The sequence below is a fragment of the Alligator mississippiensis genome, chromosome 8, assembly GCF_030867095.1.
Source record: "Alligator mississippiensis isolate rAllMis1 chromosome 8, rAllMis1, whole genome shotgun sequence".
Lineage (NCBI taxonomy): Eukaryota > Metazoa > Chordata > Crocodylia > Alligatoridae > Alligator > Alligator mississippiensis.
Window position 1 is genome coordinate 83,284,374 of NC_081831.1, and position 26,198 is coordinate 83,310,571.

At 49.0% G+C, this 26,198-nt stretch overlaps 1 protein-coding gene across 3 annotated transcripts; it reads left to right on the plus strand.

Moving 5' to 3' along the window:
• Positions 1–786: 786 nt before the first annotated feature.
• NONO (non-POU domain containing octamer binding) lies at positions 787–24,727 on the plus strand. 3 transcript variants are annotated; one of them, XM_059732965.1, is made up of 11 exons: positions 787–890; positions 1,556–1,679; positions 4,260–4,453; positions 6,438–6,739; positions 12,419–12,514; positions 13,987–14,183; positions 14,538–14,622; positions 15,361–15,463; positions 19,856–19,898; positions 20,619–20,728; positions 23,715–24,727. In XM_059732965.1, exons 2-11 carry the CDS (start codon positions 1,565–1,567, stop codon positions 23,850–23,852), a joined length of 1,383 nt encoding a protein of 460 aa, XP_059588948.1. In that variant the 5' UTR covers positions 787–890; positions 1,556–1,564; the 3' UTR covers positions 23,853–24,727. The 3 variants fall into 3 exon arrangements, with proteins under 3 accessions (XP_059588948.1, XP_059588949.1, XP_059588950.1); XM_059732966.1 differs by lacking the exon at positions 787–890 and adding an exon at positions 924–945; XM_059732967.1 differs by lacking the exon at positions 787–890 and adding an exon at positions 1,276–1,297.
• Positions 24,728–26,198: the final 1,471 nt, after the last annotated feature.

Below are 26,198 nucleotides of genomic sequence, written 5' to 3' on the forward strand. Positions count from 1 at the left end.
GCAGCATATGGAAGGCTGAAAAGCCACCTGGGGCACCTGCTCGAGGCGCTGCCACGGCCAAAGCTGGTCCAGCCTCAGCCAGTGCAGCGCCACGGCCGCGTGGGCCGCCGGCCGGTCGCCTCGCAGGCGGTCCTGGCTTCGTTCACTGCCGCGGCTGGCAAGTGCAGGCACCGCGGGCGGCAGAGCCCTCGCGTCCCTGCTGCCCCCCGAGGCGGAGACGGCAAGAGCAGCGCAGCTGCCACCCAATCGTCCCCCGCAGCCCGGCGCCGCTCCCAGCTCGGCCCCGGGGCGCCGGCGCCGCACAAGCCGCCCTCGGCCAGGCCGGCCCGACCCGCTCCTGGGGGGCTTTGTAGCGAGGGGTCCCGCACGCCGAGCCGGGCCAGGGTCCCGGCCAGCGTCTGTCTGTCCGCCCGCGAGGCGCGCAGCCGGGCGGGCGCTGCAGGGGGCCGGCACCGCGCCTGCTGCGGGGTCCGGAGCGCCTGCACCGGCTGCGCGCGAGCCGGGCAGCGGGGCCCTGCGCATGCGCACCCGCCTCCGGGCCGATCGAGGCCGCGTTCCTTTGTCCCCTTCGCGCCTCTCACCCAAGCTTGAGAGCCCGGGCGGTGATTGGCAGCGTGTTTCGCGGGCCGCGAGGCCGGCTCAGCCAATAGGCTTCGGCAGGAGGCACCGCCCCGAGCTCGGCGCCGCCTCACCCCCGAACGGCCCCTAACGGGCAGGGAGGCCAGCCACTGAGCGCGGGGCGGGCGCAGCAGCGCGACTAATGGGCGAGCGGCGGGGGCGGGCCGGCGGCGCGCGGCTAGGTTGTGCGGTTTCCGGCCGCGCGCGCGCTTCTTTCTCTAGGCCGCTCCGAGGCGAGGAGGCCGCGACCCGCTGCGGGCGGGGGCCGCTCGGTGAGGCGCGGCAAGGCTGGGCCGGGGCCGGGCGCGGGCGCTGCGGGGCCGCTCGGTGAGGCCGGGCCGGGGGCGGCGTTGCAGGGCCGCTCGCCGAGGCCGGGGCCTGCGGGGCTGTTTCGCCGAGGCCGGGCCGGGCGGGCCGGGGTGGCCTCGCGGGTCTCGCGCTGCGCCGCTGCCTCCCGCTGGGGCCGGGGCTCCTACGCGAGCGCTCCGCTGGCAGCGCCGGCCCGCGCCCCGCCGCGTGCCCTCGCCGTCCTGCCCCGCCCGTGCAGCTGGGGCGTGTTCGTGGGCCGGAGCGGGGCAGCTCTGCGGGCGCCGCCCGAGCGCCTTGGCGCGCAGGGTCCGGGCGCTGCTCCTCTGCCCCCGAGCCCCAGCCTGGCGGACTGCGATACGCTTCACCCTGGGTTCGTGCGAGCCGTCCTCCTGCTCGTGGGGACGCTCGGCTGGGCTGGGCTGGGCTGGGCTGGCGGCGCAGGGCGCGGGCTTGTGAAGACCAGCGGGAGACCCTGGCAGACCGGGTGCCTGCTCTTGCTTCTGTCAGGGGTGCTAGTTCTGATCCTTAGACCCAAGGCGGGGCCCTGGACGGCATGCGTAGCGCCGTGAGTAGCGGGGGCGCCTAGCTTACCCATACAGTACCTAACTGGGTATGTTTTTGTTTTCAGGTTGGAAAAATGCAGGGCAATAAAGGCTTTAACATGGATAAACAGAACCACACTCCAAGAAAGCAACATCAGCAACATCAGCAACCACCGATTCCTGCCAACGGGCAACAGACCAACAGCCAGAGTGAGTCGTGGGGTGGAAGTCGTGGAGTCGTTCTGGGGGCCTTACATGCCCTCAAGTCTCTGCTGGGTATTTCACCTCACCCTGACACATTTTCTCTGTGAAATACGTCTTTAACGCAGTACTTCAGAGCTTGCTTTGGATTGTCCTCAGCTGCCCATCCTTACTTGTGGGACAGGGATTTAGGAACCTTTTTGTCCTAATTCTGGCCGTCTCACGCAATCCCTTGCATTATTCTTTTCCAAAAAGATAGTCAAACTTTTCACTTCTTTGGAGGTGGGGTAAATTGTGTGTCGCACTGCTGTCACAGGGACACCCCAAGCCCCTCTCCACTGTTCTGCTTGTTTTCAGGGAGCAGACTGGATTTTTGCCCTTTGGGGTAACTCTGCCCCCAGCAGATCTCTGTTTCCTTGGCTCCTATTCAGACCTTCCAGCTCCAGCAGGGGAAAATTGGCCAGCTTGCAGAGTTAGCATCTCTGATTTGCAAAATATTACAGATCTGTTCTCATAGAAACAAAATACCTGTAAAATTGTCTGTTGCTCTGATTTTCGCTCTTCCCACATGCTGTCCGTAAGGTATAGGAAAATAGGGATGGAAGGGACTTTGTGTGGTCGTCTAGTCCAGCCCCCTGCTCGGGGCAGGATCGTGCCAGACTAAACTGTTCCAGCCAAGTGTCTGTGTAACTAGCTCTTGAAAGTGTCCAGGGGTGAAGATTCTGTAACTTTTCCAAGTAGTCTGTTCTGATGCTTGACTTACCTTCACAGTCAAAAAGTTTTTCCTAGTCTCCAACCTACATTGCCTCTGCTGCAGCTCGAGGCCATTGCTCCTAGTCCTTTTCCCTGTGGCTGCAGAGAAAAGCCCATCTCCCTCATCTATAAAGTATGCTTTAACTATTTGAAGACTGTTCAAATCCCTTCTCAGTCTTCTCTCTCCAACCTAAATAACCCTAATGCTTTCAGCCTTTCCTCCTAAGTCTTGCTTCTGAGGTCCCTAATTATTTTTTTTGGTCTCTTTCCCCTGGACCCTTTCCAATCTGTCCATGTCTTTCTAGAAGTGAGAGGCCAAAAACTGGACACAGCCTTAGCCTCTCTTCTCACTAGAAAACAGTCCCTCAGTGAGTCTTGTCAGTGTTTCCAGCGACCAGCTTCCCTGTTGGCACGAACAACTGGGGGGGCAGGACTCATTCTCAAGGTGTGGGTATCCCTTAGATGCTCTTTTCCCCATCAGGCATCTCTTGAATACCTTACTGCTTTCCCCCATCTTTATTTTTCTTTCCAGTCCTTTGGGGGGAAGTAAGGGGGAGCAGGTGTCTTCTGTCAATGATTTCTTCCTGTCTGGGGGGGGGTGTTTTTTTCCTGACAGTGGCCCTTCCCCTTGGAATGCACTGTTCTGTGTTTGGAGCTAGCATTTCTCATCCTTTGGGCTAAGTTAACCTTTATCCAGTGGTGTTGACAGCTCTGGATTGGTGAAATTGTGATAATAATTTGGACCTCAAGGAGTGGGGTTTAATGGCGTGGGGGGGGGGGGGGTTATGGGGGAAAGGAGGTGTCTTGTTCAGAAGCATGATGGGAGGGATTGGAACTCCATTTCTGCGTATGGCTTGGGGAGGTGGCTGATTACATTAATTCATCTATTTAATACTAACGCGGTGCTTTGGGAAAAGTCTGCTAAGTGCCAAGTAATTTCTTGCGTTCTGCTTTTCTTGTATTTCCCTTCATTGCATTACCTATCATCTGTTGTGGGCCATGTCACCTGATTGTCTAGATACTGACTGCATTTTTTACTAGACCTCTCCTATCTTATATTGGTCATATTCTCTCTGTGCTGTTGGTGTAGGTGAAACCTTTTCTAAGGGGAAGTACAAATGCCATCAGCTTCACTACACCAAATAAAATTCCTTTATAGTCCTATTACCCATTTTGCACTTTTAGTGGGAGGCTGTTTCCCTGGTCTCAGCATCATGTGCAGACCTGTTTCCATTTGAGTATGGAATAAGGTGGCTGGCTAGTCTTTGCTCTGCTTGACTGGAGAAGTAGGACTCTGACATTCATGGGGAGGTCATCTCAGAATGACAGGCCTATATCTTGGCATTCTTTGGTTTGTTCCACTAAGGACAGGATAGTGGCCATAAGAGATCTCTAACGTCAAGCTTCTGTTAGCATATTCCTGTACCTGATGGCTGATATCCAAATGCATCTTTGTGAGTCTGGCTTGGACCAATTCAGAAGTCAGATGATTTCCCATGTTTCTCTCACTACTATTTGGAAACCTTCACGCTTCCTCCTTCACTATGCTTTGATTCATGTATCATTAATTTGTCGGTGCATTGGTTCTATTCTAGCTGCTCAGTGTTGTATAAATATGGACCGAAAAACTTGCAGTAGTTGCTGAGGTCCCACCTGTGGGTTTCCTGCCATTCTCACCATTCCAGTATCCTTGCCAGCTTGGAAGCATGTTCTGGAACCTGGGTCCCATCTCTTGCTTTCCCAGGCTGTGTATGGGAGATGTTATCTGTGTATTTATGCAGTGTTTGATGTGATATAATAAGGCTTATCATTGCTGCTGGGCATTATTTCCCTCAGATGAAGGTCTGACAATTGACCTGAAGAATTTTCGGAAACCTGGTGAAAAGACCTTCACCCAGAGGAGCCGTCTGTTTGTGGGGAACCTGCCCCCAGATATTACAGAGGAGGAGATGAGGAAGTTATTTGAGAAATATGGAAAGGCAGGTGAAGTCTTCATACACAAGGACAAAGGCTTTGGCTTTATCAGGCTGGTGAGTGGTTACTGCTACTTTTGGGATGTCCTCTGGTACTAGGGAGTGATGCTTATTGGAAGTACAGATGAAGCTTAGCTATCTTGTTAGTCCAGCCTGCTCTCACTAAGCAGGTGGTTTTAATTTTGGTAGTATGGAATATGGGGTCAACTTGAGCAGGTGGTGTAGGTGGAACATTTCCTAGGGGGAAGTACAAATGCTATCAGCTTCATTACACCAAGTGAAGTTTGTTTATAATCCCATTACCCACTTTTTATGCAAGTCCCTTTACAGTCCTGTCCTAGCTGGAGAGAAAGAAAGTGCAAACTAACTATTGGAGGTGGATCTTAAATCAACTGGATATACCAGGAAATCTGTAGGAGTGAGACAGGGACATCAGCCTTTCAGAAGAATAGGGAGAGTGCTTCTATGGCTTTGAGAGTCCCTGCTTTATGGCATGTTTGCATGGCACTAAGTGAAATAGTTGCTGAGACCTACCCTTTTCCATGGGCAGGAGTGAGGCTGTGGGACCTGTCAGACTTGGGTGTTCTCACCCTGAGAAAGGGCACTTAGTGCCAAAGGCTGATTGACCACCTCTCTTACCTATACAGTTGGCTCAGTCAAAGATACTCCCCTGCAGCCACCTGCTGCCACCCCCCACCCTCCCCCCTGGGTCATTTTTCACATGACCCACCTTGCCTGCTACAGTACCTAAGAGTCTACTTCTGGGTTTTGGTGGTAATGTATACGATTTTTCAAAATGTAGGCCCTAGACTCTTGCTCTTGGAGCCTGTGCAATACTGTAGGCATAGTATACTCCCAGGTTGTAGACTGAATCTAATCTAAGCCAGCCTTAGGCCTGTTTGATCCAGCTCTGTCTTGGAGAAAACTGGCAACCAGTCATTCACTAGCTGCACAGTGCAAATCATACGGGTAGAAAGGGTAGGTTTGTGTTTGAGCCCTTGGGCTTGTTCCTGTCTCTGAGAACCCTTTGTCTGACCCTGGGAATTTGCATTTTCATGTGTGCCTCTGGTTCCCCATCTGTAATACAGGAATAGTAATGACCTGTCTCTCAGGTGCTCATCTTTGGGGGCGGTAAAGCCCATGGCAATATTTATAAATAAATACAGTTAAATGATACGATGTGACCTGTCTTTGTCCGGAATCCTTTCTTGCTCTGATATCTTGTCACCTCTCCTTTTTTGCTGATGGGAAATTGACCTTTGTGTGATACCTAAGAACAAAGATTCTTAAGTTTTTAATATTTTTTTTAAATTTTACAGCATAATATCAGTCCAGGAATTGTACATCAATAAAGGAATCTCAGATGCACAGGGTTGGAAGGGGTTTTGTGGGGGAGGTTGCTTGAGGAAGAATTCAATTCTTTTTAAAGGCTTCTGCCACTGGAGGCAAGGAAAGGCCACCCTAGCAGTGTCATGACATTCCAGTTGGCAAAGGGAGGTGTGGAGCTGGGCCTGTGTACTTGAGTTCTTTGTAAGGGTGAGAAGCTGGAGAACAAAGTTACAAGGTGGCATTTAACACTAGTTTAAATAAAGCTAAATTCAAATAATATTTTCTCATTTTACCTTTGTAATCTCATGTATTGAGCATTTCCTATGTCAGTCATTAAACTAGGCTACTGAGAAAAACCTGGGGAAGTGCAGCTCTGATTTTGCTTCCCGCTGTTAATACTAACAGTCTTGTGCACTGACTGTAGTTCTTGTAACCTTCCTTTAAGCATTGTGCCTTGATACCTGCTTTCTTTTCTCCCTCCAAGCTTCGTACGTGCCCACTGAATGAGTGCAACTCTGACACCTTGGAAAATGGTCAGAGAACTGTTTTGTTTTGTTTGTTTGTTTCATGTTACTGGGGCATCCTTCATTGCACTATAAATTAGGGTTTGTCCAGGAGGAAGGCTGGTCTTCAGGCCGTCTTCTCTGTTTCTGTGCCTTTCTTTGCGTCTCCATGCTGCATCAAGTTTTAATGGCCACTTTCTTATCTTCAGGAAACTCGCACTCTGGCAGAGATTGCAAAGGTGGAACTTGACAACATGCCTCTGCGTGGGAAGCAGCTAAGAGTGCGTTTTGCCTGCCACAGTGCATCGCTGACCGTCAGAAACCTGCCTCAGTTTGTGTCAAATGAGCTCCTTGAGGAGGCCTTCTCGATATTTGGCCAGGTGGAGAGGGCTGTGGTAATTGTGGATGACAGAGGAAGATCTTCTGGGAAAGGCATTGTGGAGTTCTCAGGGAAGCCAGCTGCCAGAAAAGCCCTGGATAGATGTAGCGAAGGGTCTTTCCTGCTAACTACGTAAGTCTGGAGGCAAAAAGCGTGTCTCTGGCATGTTCACAGCTTGAGAGAAGGTGCTGGAATAGGTGTGATATGGAGTGAAATATGCTTTACCATGAAGAATCCTAGTGATTTTATATGCCATGCCTGGACCATTTTAAAACCCCTCAAAAACTGTGCACAAGAGGCATGCCTGAAGCCTTTCTGGAAACCACCTGTGGGGTCAACGTGCTAATTTGGGAGCTGCTGTTGTATATGTGTCCATATTGGCAAAGCCTCCCAAAACAGGCCTAAAGGGGCAGAAGCTTGTTTTAGAGGCTGTCCTTCCTGTTTTTAACGCAGTTAGCCAATGAATAAAGCTTAAGTATGTTAGCTGGCCCGTCTGGATTCCCTTGCAGGCGAGTGTAGAAACAGCTTTTACGTGCAGTAAATACTCCTGCAATGGAATCTTGTACCCAGTTCCTGAGCCTCAGCAAGTCTTAGGGTGGTAGCAGAGCATTTTTGGGAGGGTCTAACTCAGGAGGGCCTTTTGTTCCATTGGTTCGACAGCTACTGAGGCCTTTCACTAATGAGCCCCTGTCACAGCTCTGCTCTGGCCGTACCACCCATTGGGGAGACCTGCAGGCAGCAGCTGCAACTTGGGCGCTGCTGAGGGGGGCAGGGGGCTGCAGACCCAGATCCTTGGCCTGCCAACAACTCTGTGACGCTCCCTGCCCAAGCCCCAGGCCTGATGCACCACCCTGTCTGGGCAGCACCCCCAGCCCTGCCCAACTCCCCTCCCTCCCTCATTATGGGGGCCTCAATCCCACCCCCCACCCCCAGTTTACCTGCAGGGAGCTGCTCTGCAGGCTACTTGGCTGCCACATGCATGTGTGCACATTCACATGGCACCTTCTTTCTAACTGCCCTCCTTCTGCTCCCCCCAGCCCCTTGCAGGCTGAAACTCTGCACGTCTGCAGGGGGAAACCCACTGTTTCCTGTATTTTTCCCCTTAAAATGTGAAAATCTGTATTTTGCCATGTTTTTCCATGGTGAACGGAAAACCCGGATCCCTGCTATAGTTTCATAGTAGCTAGGGTCAGGAGGGACCTGAACAGATCATCTAGCCTGACCCCCTGCCACAGGCAGGAATGAATGCTGGGTTCACAAGACCCCAGACAGGTGATCATCCAACCTCCTTTTGAATTTGCCCATGGTAGGGGCGAGGACCACTTCCCTGGGAAGTTGGTTCCAGATTTGGGCCACCCTAACTGTAAAATATTGCCTTCTGATCTCTAACCTAACCTATTCTCCATCAGCTTATTACCATTGTTCCTTGTCACCCCAGGTGGTGCTGGGGAGAAAAGGGCTCTACCTATTTGCTGTTGATCTCCCCTGATGAGCTTGTAGGCAGGCACTAGGTCTCTCCTCAGCCTCCTCTTGCTGAGGCTGAACAGGTTCAGGTCCTTCAGTCTCTCCTTGTAGGGCCTGTCCTGCCGCCCTCTCACCAAGCGGGTGGCCCTCCTCTGAGCCCTCTCCAGGCTGGCCACATCCCTTTGAAGTGCAGCACCTAGTACTGGATGCAGTACTCCAACTGCGGCCTAACCAAAGTCGCATAGAGGGGGAGTATCACCTCTCTGGACCAGCTTGAGATGCACCTTTGGATGCATGACAAGGTATGGCTGGCCTTGCTGGCTGTGGTCTGGCATTGACGGCTCATGTTCATCTTGGAGTCAGTAATGACTAGTAACACTAAAGGTGTCATGCTTTGGGGAGACCTAAAGAGAAAGCTTTTTTGTCCTTTTTCGGGGTGAACAATCAGTATGTTGTGCACGTGAGGTAGGAAGACAGTAAAAGCACAGGGTGAGTTGTGCTTGCTCTCTTAAATGTTAGTTTTATTTGTTCTCACTACCACTGTCTTACCCTTTTCTGGAGGAGTTGGAGATGGCACTGCCAATTCAACTAGTAGGAGATGATTCGGGTGCCTTCAGTTTCGGAAAGCAGCTAGCTTTGTTCATCTGGGGAGAGGTGGGCATGCTAGAAGGGAGGGACAGGCTACAACTAGATCTGGGCAGGTTACAGGGGTAGGCGGATAAGAATGGGATGGGATTCAGTACTGACAAGTGCAGGGTACTGCACCTAGGGAGAAAGAACCAGCAGCATACCTACAGGCTGGGGAACTCCCTTCTCGTCAGCACAGAGTCCGAAAGGGATCTTGGAGTCATTATTGACCCCAAGATGAACATGGACCACCAATATGAGGACGCGGTCAGTAAGGCCAACCGCACCTTGTCATGCATCCACAGATGCATCACAAGCAGGACCAAGGAGGTGATCCTCCCCCTCTATGTGATATTGGTCAGGCTGCAGTTGGAGTACTGCGCCCACTTCTGGGCGCCGCACTTCAGGAGGGATGTGGCCAGCATGGAGAGGGTCCAGAGGAGGGCCACGTGCATGGTCAGGGGGCAGCAGGGCAGGCTCTATGAGGAGGGGCTACGGAACCGGGGCGATAGTGATCATCACCTACTGGAATTCACCATCTGGCGCAGGGTGGCAAAGGCTTGTAGCAAGACAGCAGCCCTGTACTTCAGGAGGGCGGATTTCATTGAGCTAAGGAGACTAGTTGGGGAGGCAGTGAGGTCCTGGAGGGGTGGGGAGTTGGGAGTCCAAGAAGAGTGGTCGTTCCAAGCCCAAAGGGTAGCAATCCAAACACAGATCAAAGGGGGCAAGAGTGCTCAAAAGCCCCCATGGCTTACCAAAAGCATCCAGGAACGTCTCAAAGCTAAAAAGGCGTACACCCAATGGAAGGGAGGGGCCATCACCAGGGAAGACTATACCTCCATTGCTTAAGGACTGTAGGGGGGCTGTTAGGAAGGCCAAGGCGGAGATGGAACTGGGACTAGTGACCTGGATCAAGGATAACAAGAAATCCTTTTTTAAATACATAGGGGGTAAAAAGAAGGTTCTGGGTAACGTGGGGCCTCTGCAGGACACGCTAGGAAATCTGGTATCTCACCAGATGACAAAGCTAACCTATTAAACAATTTCTTTGCCTCCATTTTTCTGAGCAGGGACCAGGTCATCCCCCCCCACCAGGATCCCTGATGGTCCCAGGGGAGGCACATCCAGGGTCAGAGAGGACCTAGTCAGGGAACTCCTGGAGGGACTGGACGTGTTCAGATCAGCAGGTCCTGACGATCTCCACCCCATAGTGCTGAGGGAATTAGCAGAGGTCATTGTGGGACCCCTGGCACAGTTTTACGAGCACTCGTGCTCTGGCGAGGTGCCAGAGGACTGGAAAAGGGCCAATGTGGTCCCCATTTTCAAAAAAGGGAGGAAGGAGGACCCAGGAAATTATAGGCCTGTTAGTCTTACCTCAGTCCTGGGGAAACTCTGTTAGAAAAATATCCAGGTGCACATCTGTGAGGGGCAAGCAGGGGAGTGTATGCTTAGGGGCAACCAACATTGGTTCATTCGAGGCAGGTCCTGTCAGACCAACCTGGTGGCCTCCTATGACCAAGTCACAAAATCCTTAGATGCAGGGGTAGCAGTGGACATAGTCTTTCTGTACTTTAGGAAGGCCTTTGACACCATCTCTCACCCCATTCTCGTTAAAAAATTAGGAGATTGTGGTGTCGATGCCTACACAGTCAGGTGGGTCACCAGTTGGCTGGAGGGCTGCACCCAGAGTGTGGTGGTGGACGGGTCTTATTCGACCTGGAGGGATGTGGGCAGTGGAGGCCCCCAGGGCTTGGTCCTCAGGCCCACACAGTTCAACATTTTCATCAGCAACTTGGACGAGGGGGTGAAAAGCACCTTGTTCAAATTTGCAGATGACATTAAGATGTGAGGAGAAGTGGGCATGCTAGAAGGGAGGGACAGGCTGCAATTTTATCTGGACAGGTTACAGGGTTGGGCGGATGAGAATAAGATGGGATTCAATACTGACAAGTGCAGGGTACTGCACCTAGGGCGAAAGAACCAACGGCATACCTACAGGCTGGGGAACTCCCTTCTCGTCAGTACAGAGGCAGAAAGGGATCTTGGAGTCATTATAGACTCCCAAGAGGAACATGGGCTGCCAATGTGGGGACGCAGTCAGGAAGGCTAACTGCACCTTGTCATGCATCCACAGATGCATCATGAGCAAGTCCAAGGATGTGATCCTCCCCCTCTATGTGATATTGGTCAGGCTGCAGTTGGAGTACTGCGTCCAGTTCTGGGTGCCGCACTTCAGGAGGGATGTGGACAGCATTGAGAGGGTCCAGAGGAGGCCACTTGCATGATCATGGGGCAGCAGGGCAGGCCCTACGAGGGGAGGCTGTGGGACCTGAACCTGTTCAGCCTCCACAAAAGAAGGCTGAGAGGGGATCTGTTGACTGTCTATAAACTGGCCAAGGGGGACCAGCAGGCAATGGGAGAGTCCCTGTTCCCCTGAGCAGTATTGGGAGTAACAAGGAATAACAGTCATAAGTTGATAGAGAGTAGGTTCAGACTAGACATCAAGAGGCACTACTTCACAGTCAGGGTGACTAGGATCTGGAGCCAACTTCCAAGGGAAGTGGTGCTCGCTCCTACCCTGGGGGTCTTTAAAAGGAGGATAGATAGACACCTTGCTGGGGTCGTTTGACCTCAGCGTTCTTTCCTGCCCATGGCAGGGGGTTGGACTTGATGATCTGCTCAGGTCCTTCTGACCCTACCAACTATGAAACTATGACCTGAACCTGTTCAGCCTCCACAAGAGACAGCTGAGAGGGGATCTGGTGGCCATCTATAAACTTATCAGGAGGGACCAGCGGGGAATGGGAGAGTCCCTGTTCCCCTGAGCACTACCAGCAGTAACTAGGAATAACAGCCACAAGCTAATTGAGAGTAGGTTCAGACTAGACATCAGGAGGCGCTACTTCACAGTCAGGGTGGCTAGGATCTGGAACCAACTTCCAAGGGAAGTGGTGCTCACCCCTACCCTGGGGGTCTTCAGAAAGAGGCTAGATAATCACATAGCCTGGGTCATTTGAGCCCAGCATTCTTTCCTGCCCATGGCAGGGGGTCGGACTTGATGATCTGCTCAGGTCCCTTCCGACCCTACCTACTATGAAACTCTCTCTTTCCCTCTCTCGTGAATGTCTGGGAATGACCGGTAGTAAACTTGCCACACTTCATCCAGGCAGCTGTTTTGAGTGGGGGGTGGGAGGGGGCAGCATTGAGTGGGTGTTTCAGAATCTGCTCTTTATTCATGTCCTGCTTTTTTTGGTATCTAAGGATATATCTACACTGACTCTGGTCTGTTTACTCCATTCCCAGCACTGAGGCATTCCCATGGGCATGTTTTTGGGTAAGAGGAAAATTGAAGTGGTTGCAAGTAGGCAGTGCCTTTTTTTACAGTGACAGCCTGAATCCAGCGTAGCTGTGCCCTACTGCTAGCTGATCTAGGTTTCACAAGCGCATACTTTAAAGGAAGGCACTGAGGAAACTGTGTCAGGGTGGCAATAATCTAAACCCAGACCCTTGCAATGTATGACTTGGAGCAGGTGAGAAGTTGGCTTCCACTTGTATTTTCTCTGTCATGATGTTCAGTGCTATTCTTTGATCTGGCCACTCTGAATGCGAGTAGAGAATGCATCGTTCTAAATATTAGGGTCGGAGGGCAAGTGGAAGCTAGTCTGCAGTACAAGCCAGTGTCTGTGTAGTACTTAAAATGTGTGGTCTCTCTCCTTTCAGGTTTCCTCGGCCTGTCACTGTGGAGCCCATGGACCAGTATGATGATGAGGAGGGACTGCCAGAGAAATTGGTCATCAAAAACCAGCAGTATCACAAGTATGTGCCTGCCTGAGGCGGGGAGCCCAGTGTTAGCTGTGAACTATAGGCCAGTAATTGCTGCATTAATCATAGGATGGGTGGGTGATCGTAGGGTAGGAAAAGCCTCCCTATGCTGCTTTTGTAGATATGATTTCATCCCAGGAAGCAGAATACCATATTTGTCTTTTGCTGTGGAAGGCAGTGCTTTTAGGCTATTGCCATGCATGATTATCAGTCTCTCTCTATGGGCTTATCTGGCCACAGTAGCTGGTTATCTGAACTACTCAGATGTGAGCTAAATGAATGTCCTAGCTCATTACATGGATGAGGACCGAGGCACAGACTTTGACTTGCTCAGGGTCACGAAGGTAGTCTAGAGTACGTGCTCAACACCTGGCTCATGGGCCAGCTTTTGCCTGCAGAGCCATGTCATCTGGCCTGCCAAACTCACCATGAGCCTGAAAATTTGGTGATGGGGGAGCAGTGGCAGTGTTAATTGGTGCTCCCCTGCTGCCAAATTTCTGGATCTGTGGTGAGCCAGAAGATTGGATAGCATGGCTCTGTGTACTAGGTTGTGCGATCAGGGCAGTGCAAGGCTGGATCTGGCTCGTGGACTAGCCCATGCCACTCACCTGGCCTACCACTGGTGTAAAGGAAGCAGGTTATTGGACCTCGATGCTCAGAGTCCCAAGTTGGGGCCTAACCTTTCTTTCCAGCAAGGCTCTAATAAGTAAGTTTTATGGCACTAAGTAGTAAAGGCCCTATTCAGACAGACCTGCCCTGAAGTTTCTGTAACTTCAAGTGGCCATCACAGGAACAGAGCAAGGAGGCAGGATGTGATTACATTGATTGACTTTGCTTTGTTTTGTGAATCCTTCACTGAGTCAAGACTTGTAGAAGCAGGAAGGCAATACCAACAAAATCAGGCCTTTGAGGTTTAGGAGCTGTGTAGAATAAGGACAAGACTTGTCATCTTAGGTCGAGTGAAAAGGGAGTATGTTTGGCATACTTCTGCAATGGATCAGATGTAAAACAGGAACATAGAATCATAGAAAATTATAGAATGTTCCTCTTCTATTCTCCCTTTTGCTGTTCTCGCTAACTATTGCATGCCTGTAGAAAGCACTACCTGAGTCCAGGCAACAGGTTTCTGCAAGTAGTTTACACCTTCAGAAAAGAGTACTTGCACTGGTAAAGAGGCAGGAGTGACTGGTCTTCCTTTGTTTTCTCCCTTTGAAGAACCATGGTGATGTTCTCTGGAGATTTGACATGATGGTACTTCAGACGGAAAAAGCACCTTTTAATTCAGTTTAGTGGGGATTCTCTTTCTTGTCCATGCTGACAGGATGGCAGGTCTCTAGATAAGAGATCTGAAGTGTTAGTGATCTAGCCTTTCTAAATGCTGAATATGCTGTTGCATTTATTCACACCCTGTAATTCCTGCATTGGTACAGTCTCTGGTCAAACATCCAATAACTTCTCTCCACCAGGGAGCGTGAGCAGCCTCCTCGGTTTGCACAGCCTGGTACCTTTGAGTATGAGTATGCCATGCGCTGGAAGGCTTTGATAGAGATGGAGAAGCAGCAGCAAGAACAAGTAGACCGTAACATCAAGGAAGCACGAGAGAAGCTGGAGATGGAGATGGAAGCAGCTCGCCATGAGCATCAAGTTATGCTCATGCGGCAAGGTGAGAGCCAAGACCCGGCAGTAAGAGAGCAATAAAATGCCGACATGAGGCACTTGGTTGGATCTTCTCTGAGAGCCAGGAATGTCAGTTTGACACTAGTTAGGCTAGGACATGACTAACTGACTAACTTGTCAGACAGTCCTTGATGAAGTCAGTGGAGTTGCAGCACTGAAGAACTAGCTTCTCTTCTACCACCTCTTTAAGGTGGCATACAGCGCCAAATAGAAACCAAGTCATAAAATGAGATTCAGGCATGGAAGTGGGATGTAACATTGCTGCATCTCCCGTCTGCAGACAGAAGGAACAGCAGTTGACCAGGGTGGGGATTTTGACTTTTGCTGTTACCTTTTCCAGATTTAATGAGACGTCAGGAAGAACTGAGGAGAATGGAGGAACTGCATAATCAGGAAGTGCAGAAACGTAAACAGCTGGAACTCAGGTAAGGGGCAGTATTAAATTCAGCGAGCCCGCCCTGGAAGGGTTCGGCCACTCTTGCTCAGAACCGTTGGGTGCACCAGTTGGGCAGTACTTATAGTGGCCATCATTTTGGTCATCTTTGTCCAAGTGCAAGTGTTTTTAGGGTGGAGGATTTTGGGGTCTATACCAATGACCTTGAGAGTCAATGACTAGTATTTATTCTTTCCCTGATAGACCTTGATTTGGTTGCTTGACTTTTGGGGCAAATGCAAAAGCCAGTGATCCTGAGCTCCAGAGTTGTTGGTGGGAATATTGCTGTCTTAGCTTTTGCCTTCCCAATCTCCAGATCACTTTTGGAAGCTTTCACACAGGTCTCCTGTTCCATTTCTGCTGTGTTGTTTGATTCTTGGACATTTTGTGAAATGCTAGGAGCCATTGCTCTGTGGAACGTGGCTTGAGGACCACCTGGCTAGTGTTTCACAGTTCCATGTGGATAGTCTTTCTGTGGGAGCTGCTAGATACTGGGGCCTAATATAAATGGGCCCTTTTCTAATGAACTCATTAGAATTGAAATAGATTGGAAATTGCTCAGTGCTCACAGAAGTTACTGTTTTTTGTATTGTGAAGCCTAACCTTGCACTGGCTGGGCAGGACAGTGTCCTTATGTATACTATCAGGCAGCTGCATACTCTAGCATTTCACACTGATGCAGAGAATTTGGCTTAGGCTGTGCTGAGTCTCTGGAATGCTCTCCTTGCAGGCAGGAGGAAGAACGCAGGCGCCGTGAGGAGGAAATGAGGAGGCAGCAGGAGGAGATGATGAGGCGTCAGCAGGAGGGCTTTAAAGGGAATTTTCCTGATGCGGTATGAGTTCTTCCTGCCTTCACTTCCTATCTTGGTGCTGCTAGTGAGATGCTGCCCAGATGCAGTGCAGGGGCTTCTGTCAAGTGTTCAGAGTATTGGCTGCGGGACATTTACTAATCTGTTCTGCTCCAGATTACCGAGCACTTGCAGCCTCAACTTGATCTTAGTATAGAATAAACATACAGAAATCCACCAACTGCTGGGCAATATGCTTTCCTCCCACTGTCCAGGTAGAACCCACAGTGTGTCACTTTGCTCTGCAGAAGAGCTTGTGCTAACTAGGCCTATTCTCTGAGCAACAGTTGAAATGCAGTTCCTTATTATGATTTGCATACCTGGCTATGATAGCACTATCTTGAAGACAGGTGCGTTGTCCTGTCAGTTTGAACATTACTGACTTGAGGGACTTTGCAGGCCTGGCAGTGTGATTGTCACTGAGAATAAATGTTAGTCAAGTTACCACCTGCTAGTATTTGATACCTCAGCTTTTCCCAGTTCTTAGAGTAGGAAACATTTGTGATAAAAGAAGACTTAAAAAAAAGAAATGATAATTCAGTGATAAGGCTGGATATTTCATAAATCAACAGGGCTGCAAAAAAACTATTGGGAATCAGCGACTCATAGATTTCATAGACATTAGGGCTGGAAGGGACCTCGGAAGATCATCGAGTCCAGGCCCCCGCCCCAAGGGCAGGAAGTCAGCCGGGGTCATAGGATCCCAGCAAGATGAGCATCCAGTTTGCTCTTGAAGGTGTTCAATGTAGGCGCTTGAACCACCTCCGGTGGCAGGCTGTTCCAGACCTTGGGGGCTCGGACAGTAAAGAAATTCTTCCTTATGTCCAGCCTGAAACGATCTTGTAGTAGTTTATGACCATTCGACCTCGTCATCCCTTGGGGCGCTCTGGTGAACAAACGTTCCCCCAGATACTGGTGGTCACCCCTGATAAATTTATAGGTGGCCATCAGATCACCCCTGAGCCAGGACTCAATTCCAGTCCTGGCATTTTGTAATATCGGGTATCACAGTTGCATTCCAGAAACCACTTGGTTTTAGTCTCTTATTTCTGATAACAATGGGAGTGAGGAATTGAAATCATTGCCACGCCATAGAAGGGTTTGGTATCTCTTTTCCCATTGTATTATATAGAAGGATTGTCAAAGATTAGGCTAGTGGACTTCGTCCATTCTACTTGAAGTGTTTGTGGCCTGCTTGGTATCCAAATTCATATGACGTTTCTGTCCCTTTTGTCCCATGTAGTTCCATCTACTATAAGCTCCTTGGGATAGGCCAGGTTCTGGGTGCTTTTCAGTTTTACCCATATTTTTAGTAATTGGTAATAGATAAATTTGTCTTTCCCACATTAGAAGGTTACGTTGAGTTTAATTATCTTGGTATCAAGGCACTGTTACTTTGGACTAATATCATGCATAGTTTGTACTATATTTAAATAGGTACAAAAGTGTGTTCATGGAGTACCTGTGTTAAAACTTGCAGCACTTCCAGAAAAGATTAAATGCATTATTCTGGATGAACTAAGTCTGTGGGTATATTTATGCAAATGACTACAGGCACATTTATTTTTTAAAAAGTCAGCATTTTCAGATTTTACCCCACTTCCACGTGCTTAAGAAGAGCAAGGTCTGGCACTCCTTCCTTTTTCTTGTCTTTGTGCGAGAAGGTATTTTGCAGAATTCACAGATTTGTTGGAATCTGGCAGGGCTGTGCTGTGGGTGCTGCTGCTCTAGCCTTGAATTTGCAACTTCTGAGCTGTCAGTTGCACGCCTTAGCACCTGTGCCACCCCAGACTGGTCTGTAAGAGGAGGGGAAGGAGCTGCAGGAGGAAAAAGTTGGGGTGACACCTGGAGGACAAATTCAAGGCAAACCAATAATGAGATTCTATACCTAGAAAATTATAATAAACTTATAAATGTTCTATCTATAGAGTCTTATTACTGGGGAGTTGTCTTATATGCAGGGTCATGTCATATTTGAGTAAATATGGTACGTCTCTACGGAAACTTTATAGGTTAGGTGTAAGTGTGTTCACTGGACCTGATCAGCAGGGATCCTGGTTTTCTCTGATTAAAAAAAAATAAAAAAATCCTAATTTTCAGATTTAAAAAAGTAACCCCAAATCCACATTTTTCCATGATTAAAATGAAACACCACTAATGTATAGATGTGTGTGTGTGTGTAGGGGGGTGTGGGTGGGTGTATGTGTGTATATATATGTATAGTGTGGAGGGGGGTGTGTATGTGTATTGTGGGAGTGTGTATGTATAGGGGGGTGTGTGTGTGTGTATATATGTATGGGGGTCTGTGTGTATATATGTATGGGGTGTGTATGGGGGTGGGGGTGTGTGTGTATAGGGGGTGTGGGGGTGTGTGTGTATAGGGGGTGTGTATATGTATAGCGTGCGGGGGGGGTGTGTATGTATGTGTGGGGGAGTGTATACGAATGAACAACATCAGTTCAGATTTTTTATTGGTCCCAGATGTACACAGGAAATAGAATGAAACTTACTTTTTAAGCTCCTTTTTGCGAGTTGGAACTGCCAGTAGACAAAGGAGGCACTGTTGGATTTGTAGCAGAGTAGCTCCTGCTTTTACAAATACAGGCAACCACTGCTTAGCACTCTTAATTGGTCTGGAAAAAATGAGCATTAAGTGATTCATAGATTCACAGATGCAGGGTTGGAAAGGACTTGAGCAGATCATCAAGTCCAATCCCCTGTCCTGGGCAGGAATGAATACTGGGCTTATATGACTCCTGGTAAGTTTACACTAATATGACCCCAGCTAGGTAATTATCAAGCCTCCTTTTAAAGACCCCTAAGATAGGAGCCAGTATCACTTCCCTTGGAAGCTGGTTCCAGATCCTAGCCACACTGACTGAAGTAGTGCCTCCTGATGTCTAGCCTGAACCTGCTCTCTATCAACTTGTGGCTGTTGTTCCTTGTTACTCCGGGAGGTGTTTGGGGGAACAGGGTCTCACCCATTCCCCTCTGGTCCCCCCGGTAAGTTTATAGACAGCCACTAGATCCCCTCTCAGCCTTCTCTTGTGAAGGCTGAACAGGTTCAGGTCCCATAGCCTCTCCTCATAGGGCCTGCCCTGCTGCTCCTGACCATGCGAGTGGCCTCCTCTGGACCCTCTCCAGGCTGTCCACATCCCTCCTGAAGTGCGGCACCCAGAACTGGATGCAGTACTCTGACTGCAGCCTAACCAGTGCTGCATAGAGGGGGAGGATCACCTCCTTGGCCCTACTCATGATGCATCTGTGGATACATGACAAGGTCCAGTTAGTCTTACTGACTGCGTCCTCACATTGGCGGCCCATGTTCATTTTAGAATTGATAATGACTCCCAAGATCTCTTTCTGCCTCTGTGCTTTAGAGAGCGGACCCATGCTAAGTGAAACCCATTTCCCCATAGGAATAAATGTAAATAGAGATAATTGGTTACCACCATTTCTCATCGCTGCCTCTCCCTACTCCCCCACCTGTCTGCTGGCTGCTCCAGCCTCATGTGCTAGCCCAGGCCCATGCTCCTGTCCCACCCTGCCAGCCCTGGCCCCGGGCACCAGCGCAGCCCCTGCACTCACGCTTACCCCCCGCTCGCTTGTTCTCACCGCCGCTGCCTCTCCCCACCCCCTTGGCGACTCTGGCCCCACGCTCCTGCTCCCCCACCCTGAGCCCCTACTGGTGCGGGCCCCGCACTTACTCCCACCCCTCCCACTCGCTGCCACCGCCACTGCTTCTCCCCACCCACCTGTCAAAACTCACTGATTCCACTGAGTGCTGTGAGCACTCAGTGGAATCGGGCATGAATTTTAAATGAGTACTATAGCGAAATAGCGCTAACCAAAACTGTTAAGCGGAGGTTGCCTGTGCAGTGGTGTCCTGCTTGACATCAATAATAAAAAAGGACTGTCTTGCTAACTATAATCTCTCTGTAGGGGACACCACAGTTGTGTCACTTCTTGGCCTTTGGGCTCAGATCGGCATAGTTTGTGCATCTGCATTCCTTTCCATAAGTACACTTTCCTGACCTTGCTGATATGGTATTGCAGCTGCTTCTGACAGACCTCTCCACCAAGGCACTGGCTCTTCTTTATGTCAATGCTGTTGCTTAAATATGCACGTGTTACTTTGTATCTGATGTTGGATGTTGTGCAATGCTTGTGGCTAACTGTTTTGCAGAATGAATTATGTGAAGTGAAGTCCTGTTTGAATAGCTAAGAGTGGGTTGGAGGAGGGTCTTTCTTCAGGGCTTGTCCTAAAAGCATCCGTTTCCAGGTCTTCACTGATGAGCTCATGGAGGTTCTGGCTTTGTCAAGTTATATAAAAATATCTGTAATGCTGTAATGTAAAAACAAGTGCCTCTTTTTCAGAGGGAACCACCAGACATGCGGATGGGACAGATGGGCATGGGAGGTAAGAGTTTTCTGACTTTCTTTCTTCTGTTTCTTTGTATATTTAGTTCCCCTCTCTCTAGACTGGAATGCTCCAAGAACAGGTCTAATTACTGGCTCCGTGTTTAGTGTACTTGGAAACTTGCTTTCTATTTCGTTGGTGGCTGTTCTCGTACTATGTTCTACAGAAAGTTAGTTTTAAGAGCATTTAGCATTTACATTGGACTGAGTGAGGCGTATTTGGCAAGACGTGAAAGAAGTTAGACATAAATGAGATAATAGTATGTGTGGATAGTGCAGCTCCTTCAGCAGAAGATTCAGGTGAAATTGCCAGAAGGCCTGTAAGGAAGTCAGGACTACCAAGCACACTTATCTCTAGTTTACAGACTGCTATAACATGCAAGACTGAACTATGGAACAAAGTCCAGGCTGGTAAGGAGTACAACCCCATGATGGCATTTTGGTGTTGGTTTTGCAGCCTCAAGTTTTGGCCCCTGAGACAGAAGTATTAGGTGGCTAATAGATGCTGAAATATGATTATGACCCTTGGAATACTGCTTGCTGCCCAGATTGATTTTTGAGAAGGGGAGTACCCACTAGCACATTTGTAAGGCTGCCTGGTTGAGGATTCGGTCTCTGGGATGTGCTTCTGCAGGAAGGCTGCATGGGCCGTGTGTCTGTCCAGTGTAATGGGGGGTGGTCCTTATTAGGTCTGTCAGGAATATTCTTCAATTTCTTTCAGGTGCCATTGGCATGAACAATAGAGGTGCCATGGGTGGCACCAATGTCCCAGCTGGTGCACCCCCGGCAGCTGGTCCTGGAGCCATGATACCTGATGGGGCCATGGGGATGGTAATGTATCTGCAGCATTGCCTTTCTAGCTACTCTCTCCCTGTGCCCTTTCTAAGTGAAGGGTGTTTTGCTTTCAATGTTAAGGGCTGTGGCATTAAGGTCAGGACCTGTTTGCCATGATATACCTGATCTTTGCTTTTTTTCAGGTCTTCACAAGTCTGTCTTGACATAAGACTTGCTGCACAGTTCTGAAGTGATTCAGTCTTGCTTTTTTGCTCTCATACCTGTAGAATTACTAGTTCTAAAAATTCACTTGAAAGAGATTGTAGCATATGACCACTTAATAAAGGGGAAGGCATGTTTGGGAAGCTGTTAGTTGAACTCAAGTGTCTGGAGATCAGATTTCTGGCAGTCTATATGTATAGGCTTATCAGTTGCTCTGCACAGCAGAGAACAGTGGAAAACCCCCTACTGCTTGAGTTATGGCTTAGACAGTAGTGAGCAAAGAACAACTAGAAACCTAGGCTTGTTTGTTTTTAACTCCTGCATGGTAGTAGCCTATCTAAAATATAAGATTGTGGTTTGGGGGAAGTGGAGAGGCTCTTGCTGACTTCTTTGTGGGGAAGAGGAGGAGAGAGAATCAAACAAGAGCATGAATAAATTCTCTATGACAGCAGACAGGACTCTGATTTTATAATTTGCTGCTGGTAGAACCTGTCCTCCCTTCCACAACACCCCCCACACAGATCAGGTGCCTGTGAGATTTTCATCTCTCGCTACTACCCTGTTTTACTTTACAGTTAGGGCTGCCAGGCTCTGGAATGGACTCCCAAGGGAGGTGGTGCTCTGTCCTACTTGGGGGTCTTCAAGAGGAGGCTGGACAGATATTTGGCTGGGGTGTTATGACCCTGCACTCGTTCCTGCCTGGGGCAAGGGGTCAGACCTGATGATCTGTTTAGGTCCTTTCTGACCTTAAGGACTATGAAACTATGTAAGCTAGAGTGGGACTGGTGAGGGACCATCAGGGCTCCACAGTGAGTGTCACATCCACATACTACCCTGACTTTGCTCCCCTCCCCAGCTATCCATAAACGACCTGGTAAAATGTGGTCCCTTCTCGGGTTTTGCTTCTTGCACTGCCAATGCATGTCACCTTAAACAGTTCACAATTCAAAATCCCAAAGAAATGCCACATACAGGCTTTGAATTTAAAGTGCATACCAGCAGTGGAAAATTAGCGCATACCACCCAGCAGCAATTTAGAAGTAAAGCTGAAAGAAACCCATAGCGTAACTCTGCTTCTGTAGCAGTGTTGCAAGGAACTTCTTACCACTCCTTAAGTTTTTATCTTAGCACTGACTGTGAAGTAGAATGCTTTGCTGCGAGTGAAATGAAAATGTGACTGCACCACCTTTTGCCTTTATTTCATTGCATAATGCTACTAGATCACAAAAACACGCATGTTTGAAGTAGTATCAGAACCAGCGCACGGTGCCTGGGTGTTTACTACCTTGGCAATTGTATAAATGCATTATTGCTGCCAAACAAGATGTCTACAGCCTTTGTGTCTTGGTGTTTTAAAGCTCTTAGGAACATGATGCATGGAACAAATGGTTTTAGGCTTAGGTTGCTGTAGAGGTGCAGTTAAGTTCTTTGTTGAGTGTCTAAACTGCAGTTTGAAGCTTCTAGTTGTTAGTGTTTCTTAACTTTAATGGAGTCTTTGTATGGAGTATGTTCTTGGAAAGCAAAAGGGTGGGAATGGCGGTGACAAGTTAGACATTTACCTAGCGGTGTTTGCTTCACAGGAGACCATGGTTTCCTTCCATGTATTGCTCCTATCTGTTCTACAGGCCACTCCTCCTGCCTGAGGAGCACTATTACATCTACAGCTTGGGTGTTTCCACTGAGTTAACTTTTAGCCTGATTTGGAATCCAAAAATTTGACATGGCAAATAAGCCAATTTGCCCTATAAAGCTTGCAATCTAAGCCTGGAGTAGTGGCTGTTAGGGGAGGCACTGGGATGGTAAAGTCCATGCCATTGCTTTGATTGCCAGAGACATATGTTGCTGTATTATCAGATGATTTGGGGTTTCTTATTTCAAATGATGATTATGCCCATGTAGATAAAGAGTGGGATAGGAAGGGATGAGGTTGGTGGATTGGATTAGGGGGAGAGCATGGATACAGTGGGGATGAGGGGGATAACATGGCAGGGACAGATTGAAAGGGTAGGTATTTAGGCAGCATAATGAAAATGGCCAAAAGAAGGTCAGGTGCTGTCTAATATTCGGTGCCTTTTCTGGTTGCTTTGAAGTCTGACTCTACTTACGCTGGCTGTGTGGTTGGTACTGAAAGCGGCTGGGGATGCTGCTTAAACTAGTGGGGAGAGAAGGGCTGTCTCATACCCGCTCTGGTGCTGACGGGGTTTCCATCTTGCCCCGTGGTAACATGTCTTGCAGGACAGAATCAAGGCTTCTCCAGAAAACTTCTATGTGGGGGGAGGGAAAGGATGGACTGCTACTGTTTTGCTACCTGTATTTGCGTATAAATCCTTTGTGACACTCCCAGCACGTATGAGGGTACAAAACCCTCTGCTCACTCTCTTCACAAAGCTTAATGATGATTTGGGCTCGGTGTCCTTGCTGGGTGTTCAGTTCGGGGAAGCGCAGTGGAATCATGAAGTTCTGCTTCCTAACTGCATTTTTCTCGTGTTCCACTGCAAACCTATAGGTTTGGGTAACAGTCCTGCCATATGGCTGTTAGAATTGCAGACGCAGAGGTGGATTTTGTGGGGAAGCAGATTTGTTCCTATGACACAGTTGTGCGCCTGTCGGTCCAGTCTTGGTTTGGGAGACCCTTCAGCAAATCTGGGAGAAGTGTTTGCCCCACAGGGGCATCTGAAGTTGCTGCCTTCCAATGGCCTTGTCTGGAGCTGATAGGTCACTTGGGGCTGTGGAGTCCTGATGGGACTCGGGTCAACTGGAACTGCTTCTAACTTAAGTCTTTTCTCCTTTCTGCCTGTTCTGTGCTCTCACCCTGTCCAAGACTCCACCACCGCCTGCTGATCGCTTTGGCCAGGGCAGCGCAATGGAAGGACTTGGAGCTATGGGAGGAAACCCGCCTGGCTTCAACAGAGGAAATCCTGGGGGGGAATTTGGTCCTAACAAACGTCGCAGATACTAATAGGATTAAGCTACCCCCTACCGACACCCCAAAGAGGAAAGGAATCTTGGCAGGCCATGCAGGGTTCTACTTGGGTGGGGGGAGATTCTTCACAGTAGTTTAATTAGGGCCTGCCTCGGCAAAGCCGCTCTAGGGACGGGGAGTGCAGTCTGACTGGTAAAGGTTCTAGTAAATTTTGTGTGGTGCATTCCTATAATTTCAATGTGAAAATGACTTCTGGGAGGTTTCAGTAGCTGTGCAGTAAAAGTAAGACCTGGCTAGGACCCTGATGCCTTTACCATTCCAAGTTTCCTGTATGCAGCCACAGCCCTGAGACTAACTTAGATACAGTTGAAGTATTTCTTAGCTTTCTTCTAGCCCAATACAGCTCCTCTGGGAGCACAGGCAAGTCTCTGGAGCATTAAGGGAGCACCCAAATATTTTGCAGACCCCAGTGACTCTGTAAATTTATATAGCTTCAAATGGCCCATCATGTAGTGAAACGGAAGGGTTTTATGTTCTTTTTTTAACTTGTAGTTTTTACTTTTTCTCTGGACCATCTCTTTCTTTAAAGTAGTTGCCCATCGTGTGCAGCCTGAATGGCTGGAAGGCTCTTGTTTGGATGGATCTTTTGGTATGTGTTGTACCGCTGTTTATTTTTACTGGTAGTAAAGTACAATCTATTGGACAAAAATACTGTATCTCATGCTGAAGACTTAACTGAAACAATTGTTTGTATAATCTTAACCTTGCCTGTCTTTTGTGTAGAAGTACTACAAGATTTTCATTTAGTGTAAACTGTTTGAACATGAGCTGTAATTGTCCCACTAACAAGTTTGAGTTTGTCTGAGGAATGTTACAGGAATGCATTATTAAAGTGGATTTTAAGCCTTTTTTATCTTGTGTGCAGTCTCTTCTGTTCCTGATTTTGAAGCTTCTGGGTATGTGCAGATTCAGGTAAATAAGCCCTCAGCTATTAGAGCAAAGTGCATTGGTCCACTTGCCTTCTGGAAGTAGCCACAACATGTAGGCACTGTTGTATAACCCTGAGGGTTCCCCAGTAGAATTCTCCTTGGTGTGTGTTGGCTTTCTATTTACAGAAACTTTGGCATGTTTGGAGCCTTTCAACTTCACAATTTTGCCAATGTGCCTGCGGTAAGTTAGGGGAACTGTTTGTGCATCTACGAGTGTGTTTGCAGTTGCAGAGTAAAGTACTCCACACTGAGCTCCATGTGGCCCCATTTGACTGCTGCCAGTATTTGAGATAGCTAGTTCGAGCCCAGGAATCTCTGTTCTACCCTGCAGTTACTGCTGTGGCTGCAGTGCATGCCTTCCCTAAAACTCTCCACTGGAAGTGGCATAACCACAACTGTCAGTTTATTGCCCCAAGTATAGACTTTATAAGAAAAGCTTCTGCTAAGATGTGATACAAGCTGGAGGCCGGAGTCTTCCGGGACATTGTGCTCTCAGGGTTAAATCCTTGTTCTCCTTTGTTGGCTGGGGAATAAATGGGTCTGTTCCAACAAGGAATCCTTCAGGTGGGGGAAAGAAGTGGGCAGTATGAGATCGCGTGTCATCGGTGTACAGAGTAAGGAGATCGGGACAGTTAATGCCTGGCCTAATGGAGGCAGCGGGGGCACCATTTGCTTTGCGTTGTGGAAGATTGACGGAGGAGTCAAGCTAGGAGCTCTAGTGAAGTCATACAGAATTCCCAGGGTACAAGTCATTTTGTTTCAAGGAAATAAGCCAGTCCCTGATGACTTGGTTAGCAAGGAACCTTTCCTGAGGCAGGTTACTCTAACCGCTATTGCGTGGCTTCTTGTTCCCTCCTCTGAAATGTCTGGTAGCAATTATGCAGGATTCTGAGGTAGATGGTCCCCTAGTCATCCAGGAGAGAGGGCTGTGTAGTGACAGCATGGTCTAGGGAGATGCCTGTATTCAGTTGCGGTAGTAGTGGGGTTGCTGTTTTATCTTTTTGAGCGACTGTGGCATGGGGTGTTGGCAGGAGTGCTAACTGAGCTTGCCTTTGCTCTTGTGAGGACATTGGGATTGGAGTCTGCTGTGGATCTGTCCCACTTGTAGCTAGAGGGAGTGCAGCCTGAAGCCCTGGTGTGTGATCAGTACCTCCTACAGTTTCTGACTTAAGAACATGTAGAGCAAATGCCTCCGGAGCCAAGACTGGTTGTCTGGGTTGTCAGGATAACTGTTCTCCCTCCCTTCCCCCCACTTCTCAGCTTGTTTGTTTGTGGCTGAGGAGCTGAAGCAGATGGGAGCTTGTTAGGAAAGCAGGGACAGACCTAGCAGTTAGCTGTGCTCTGACCCTTCCCTTATACACATAATAATTCATGATAAGGATTGGGCTGGGAA

What these genes read in the sequence shown, in the direction of transcription:
- NONO (XM_059732965.1), top strand. Translation starts at nt 1,565, where the DNA reads ATGCAGGGCAATAAAGGCTTTAACATGGATAAACAGAACCACACTCCA. An exon ending in GCTTTGGCTTTATCAGGCTG is followed by an intron (nt 4,454 to 6,437) that starts GTGAGTGGTTAC and finishes TCTTATCTTCAG; the next exon opens with GAAACTCGCACTCTGGCAGA. An exon ending in CGTAAACAGCTGGAACTCAG is followed by an intron (nt 14,623 to 15,360) that starts GTAAGGGGCAGT and finishes CTCTCCTTGCAG; the next exon opens with GCAGGAGGAAGAACGCAGGC.